At 32.9% G+C, this 5,700-nt stretch overlaps 1 protein-coding gene across 1 annotated transcript in view; it reads left to right on the top strand.

The window, feature by feature from the left end:
• Positions 1-5,084: 5,084 nt before the first annotated feature.
• The window catches only part of LOC107846842 (proline-rich extensin-like protein EPR1), a gene marked incomplete in the record, with an annotated part of 4,093 nt that continues 3,477 nt past the window's right edge, over positions 5,085-5,700 (top strand). Inside the window, 1 exon segment of the mRNA XM_016691117.2 lies at positions 5,085-5,700. Coding sequence (XP_016546603.2) covers positions 5,085-5,700 — 616 coding nt within the window.

The raw sequence follows: 5,700 nt of genomic DNA, 5'->3' as shown, positions 1-5,700 counted from the left end.
TTTAGCTTTGAAATTGGAGAAATAAAAGAGAGTTGGAGAAAAATAAAATACGACAATAATATTGTCAAAGGAAATTATTTTATTAATAACTCAAAACATATATTTATAGCTAAATTTCTAACTATACTCCAATTAAAATTGGGACAACTAATTCCTATTCAAATAATAAAGGGACAACTAATTCCTAAGTCTAAGCCATATAAGATTCTAATAATTTAAAACTACTAAAATTATCTACTCCTACTTTATTTCTGAGACATATCTTCAACACACTTCTCCTTTAATGCGCCTTCTGAGAAACGAATCCAAAATAATCAAACTCACAAAACAAATACCCAACACCAGGTGAAACACAAAAGTAGAGCCCTCGTCAAAATTGTTTATCACATCCTTTTGTAAAGATGGATACCTAAATTATGTTATCATTTGGAATTTAGCAGTCATCTAAGATGTAAAAGTACTCAACTGTCCCATTTTATGTGACGATGTAAAATAGAATAAAGTGTGCCATGTAAAATAGAATAAAGAGTGTAACACTGAACATGACTGAACTAATTGTATGCTTCACAGTAGCTATACTAAGTTTGTGCATGAGAAATATTAGGAAATTCACATATTACCACATTCAAAATACCATTCATATCCTATCAATATTTGTAAAATAAAGTGAACTGTTCACATTCACCAAAAAAAATTGAAAAAAACATTGCAAGGACGATGTTAAATCGAGGCAAACTCTAAATACTGAATATGACTTCACCTACAACATCATCATTATGAGCGGTACGTTTCAACCCATTAAACCCCTATGGATCTCTACATGCAATTCACTATCTTGAAATAAAACTAAGTAAATCTTTAATAAATGTATCATTTGATCATCTTGAAACCAGAGACATTGCAAATTAATTGTACTTTTCTGAATATCTATACATATAAGTTAACGAAGACCTAATATATAAACGTGCTCTTTAACTTAGCTTAAGTTGATATTTATGTCTCCCAACTTTGGGTGTGCAGGCACTCTTAAGTTGTATAAGTTGAACAAGTAGATATATGCGTCCTATGTGACGTCCTATGTGACATAATTGCCACATAGGACATATGCATCTATTTGTTCAACTTTATATAAGTTTAGGTGCCTTTGTGTACATCTAAAGTTTGAGGGCATAGATGCCAGCTACGGCCAAGTTAAAGTGCACATTTATGCATTTATGCAACTAAAGAAAGATATACCATTTCTGGTTTGAGTACACTATGTGTACCACTTTACCACCCCTTCACCTCAGAACACAAAAAAACAATCTCCAAGTTGATTTAAAGATTTAACAGCTAGCTCAAAAGCAAGAAACAAGAAATTGTCAACAGTTTCTCACTTCACTTGAACTTCAAAAGCATCACGACTCTACAAAAGGCTAAAACAGTAGTAATTTCCAAGACAGAAGTAGATAAGTATCTTCATTACCATCTTATCTACAACTAACAAACCTTATTAACTCTTTCATTACTGACAAAGAAAAACAAGACGTAAAAAACTGGAATTTAGCAGCAAAGATGAAGATGAACTCCTCTGTCCCATTTTATGTGATGTTGTTTGACTGAAACCAAAGTTTAAAAGGAAAAGAATGGAACTCGTGATCTAAATAAGTCATAGACATTTGTGTAATTTCTTGTTCCTGAATGGGTCTGTTTCATCTTGCCTATAAACTATCTTGCTATGGATAAAATGACAAGTTTAAATTAAATGTTAGAAATAAGAATGTGTCATTCTCTTTGGAACGAACTAGAATTGAAAAGTATGCCACATAAAATACGATAAAGAGAGTAACACTGAACATAATTGAACAACTATAAGCTTCACAGTAACTATACAGAATAAGCTTTATAGTAAAAAAATTTTATGCCGTCCACAACATAAGAAGAATTAAACTGAAATGAAACTTCAATAATCTTTTAATTAAGGTTTTGAATTGATCATCTTGAAATCAGATAATATGCTATTTATCACACTTTTCTGAATATCTAATCTTATAGAGTAATCTGTGTACACTTTGATAGATGAAAATTTCATCACTCACTTTCTTTTGTAAAGTAGGATTTTGTGTCTTATGTAAATATCAATTGAAATTTAGTGTTCAAGATGTAGAAGTACTGTAAATTAAACTGCTTCTACATATAAAATTCTGTCATTTCTTTGAGTTAAGACTAAAAAAAGTGTCATATAAAATGTCAAGACAGAGTCACACTACACTATACATGATTGAATTAATTGTAAACTTCACAATAGCTTTACTAAGGTTTGTGCATCACAAATATTAGGAAATACACATCTTACCACATTCAAAATACGTAAAAGAAAGTCAAACTGTTTATTTTAACCCCCAAAAAAAAAATTGAAAAAAGCACCGCAAAGGCAGTACCAAATTGAGACAAACTCCAAATACTAAATATGACCTCAGCTACAACATCATCATTATGAGTGATATGTTTCAACCAAATAAACTATTAAACCCCTATGAATCTCATGCAATTCGCTATCTTGAAATACAACTAAGTAAATCTTTAATTAATGTATCATTTGATCATCTTTTATACAGACATTTTTCAAATTTATTATACTTTTCGAAATATCTATACTTATAGATTTAAAAAAGATGTGCCATTCTGGTTTGAGTACTATGTGTACACTTTACCACCCCTTCACCTCATAACCCAAGAAATAAGCTCAGATTTGATTTAAAGATGTAACAGTTCATCCAAGAAATTGTTTGATATATGCATTCTATATGGCATCCTACGTGGCAATTCACATCTTATGTGGCGTCCTACGTGTATTATGCCACAAAGGACGTGTGTGTCTACTTGTTCAACTTTATATAAGTTTAAGTACGTCGTTGTGCACATCCAGAATATGAGGGCATAGATGCCAGCCGAGGCCAAGTTAAAGGACACGTTTATGTATTATGTCATTCAAGAAAGATATATGTTTCTCGTTTCAGTACTACGTGTACACTTTACCACCGCTTCACCTCAGATCCCAATAAAACAATTTCCAATTTGATTTATGAGTACTACGTGTACACTTTACCATCGCTTCACTTGAGATCCCAATAAAACAATTTCCAATTTGATTTAAAGACTTAACAGCTAGCTCAATGCAAGAAACAAGAAATTATCAAGAGTTTCTTACCAAGAAACTTCAAAAGCATCACGACTCTACAAAAGGCTAAAACAGTAGTAATTTCCAAGAGAGAAGTAGATAAGTATCTTTCTTACCATCTTATCTCCAACTAACAAACTTTAGTAACTCTTTCATTACTGACAAAGAAAAGCAAGGCATAGACAACTGGAATTTAGTAGTATCTAAGATGTAGAAGTACTCCTTATGTGACAATATTTGATTGGACCTGAAGTTTAAAAGGAAAAGAAAGATTTTTGGAACTTGTAATCTAAATAAGTCATAGACATTTGTGTGGCTATAAACTATCTCGTTAATAATAAAATGAAGAGTTTAAAATTAAATTATTTCTAAATATAGAATGTGCTATTCACTCTAGATCAAACTAAAATTGAAAAGTATGCCACATAAAATGCGATAGAGTTAACTCTAAACATACTTGAAATAACTATAAGCTTCCAGTAACTATACATAATAAGCTTTAAGCTAAATTTTTTATACCCTCCACACCATAAGAAGAATCAAACTGAAATGAAACTTAAGTAAATTAAGGTTTTGAATGTATCAATTAATCATCTTGAAATCAGATAATTTGTTATTTATTATACTTTTCTGGATATCTATCTTTTAGAGTACTCTGTGTACAGTGTGTAGTTTCTTTAATAGATGAAGATTTCATCACTCACATCCTTTTGTATTTAAGGATTTTTAGCCTTATTAAGTGTCTAACATGTAGAAGTAACCTTTGTACCATTTTATGTGAATGTTTAATTGGGCACAAGAGTTAAGAAACAAAGAAAAAATTCTGAAATTTGTAGTTTGAAATAAGCCATTGATATTTGTGTAACTTCGTCAAGGGATAAAACCAGAAGTGGAAAGTTAAATTGCTTCTAAATATAAAAATGTGTCATTTCTTTGGGAAAAACTAAGAAGAAAAGCGTGCAAGGTAAAATTTGGATAAAGAGAGTAACATTGAACAGGATTGAACTAACTGCAAACTTCACTGCAGCTATATTAAAGTTTGTGCATCAAAAATATTAGGATATTCACATCTCACCACATTCAAAATACTATTCGTATCCTATCAATATTTGTAAAAATTAGATGAACTGTTCACATTCACCCGAAAAATGAAAAAAAAACACACACCACGAGACCGGTACCAAATTGAGGCAAACTCCGAATGTTAAATATGACCTCACCTACAATATCACCATTATGAGCGATACGTTTCCACCAATTAAACTATTAAAGCTCCTAAGAATCTCTAGATGCAATGCACTATCTTGAAATGCAACTAAGTAAATCTTTAATTAATGTATCTTGACATTGCAAATTTATTATACTTTTCTGAATATCTATACTTACTAAATTAAAAAAGAGATGCACCATTTCTAGTTTGAGTAACTACGTGTACACTTTACCTCCCCTTCCCCTCAACACCCAAGAAAACAATCTCCAATTTGATTTTGGAGATTTAACAGCTAGCTCAACGCAAGAAACAAGTTATTGCCAGCAGTGTTTTAAACCTCACTGAATTCAAGAAACTTCAAAAGCATCACGACTCTACCAAAGGCTAAAACAGTAGTAATCTTTTTTACCATCTCATCTCCAGCTAACAAACCTTACTAACTCGTTCATTACGACAAAGGAAAATAAGGCTAATTTTCAAAGTTACTTTTCACACCATGAAAACTTGACATTCGTCCTCACAAAGCTTTATGCCATGCAGAAAACTCCATGCTAAAACCTCCCTCATATCGACACGAATTCGTAACTGGTAATAGTGTCTCAAGTTTTCTAGTATAAAAGCTCAGGGTTTTTGCACCTCAAATCAGTCAACCACAGAACCATACTGTGAAGAAAGTTAATACATTCGAGCTTACCTCAACGTAACTTTCATACAATGAAAAACTCATTAACTCCATTTAACAAGCCATTTTGTGTTTCTCTACTTTCTCTTGTGTTCTTTTTCTCAGTTGTTACAGCACAAGAGCTTGTTTCTAATGGAGATGTTTCCAAGAAATGTAAGGAGGGAACAAGATCCGGTTACCTTTGTTCTCGTGTTAGCGATAAAGGTTTTGCGGGGAACAGTTTTGCTACATCACTTCTGCGGCAATCAGCCTCGAGTTCGCGACTATACAGCGCATCTGTTCCGGTATATACTAAGCCTGCATATGTATATACACCTTCACAACCTTCATCGTCCATCGATGGAACTCCCTCAAGTCCACCGAGAAAACCTCCTAAGGTACGTAAGCATCCTTATCCAGCATCTAGGCCCTCTCAGAAGGTGCCTTATGCAAATTATCCTCAACCAAAGGTTTATAGGAGATCATTATTGAAATTGCTACCAAGTTCAGCTTACGAATTACCTCCCCCTGTATCTCCACCACCAGTTCAAACACCTCCTACTTATCAGCCACCACCACATGTTGAACCCCCGCCGCCACCACCATCTCCACCACCTGTTTACAAGCCTCCACCAGTAGAAAAACCACCTCCACCAGTATCTCCTCCAC

The sequence above is a fragment of the Capsicum annuum genome, chromosome 11 (assembly GCF_002878395.1).
Source record: "Capsicum annuum cultivar UCD-10X-F1 chromosome 11, UCD10Xv1.1, whole genome shotgun sequence".
Lineage (NCBI taxonomy): Eukaryota > Viridiplantae > Streptophyta > Magnoliopsida > Solanales > Solanaceae > Capsicum > Capsicum annuum.
This window is presented reverse-complemented; position numbering and strand designations above follow the sequence as displayed.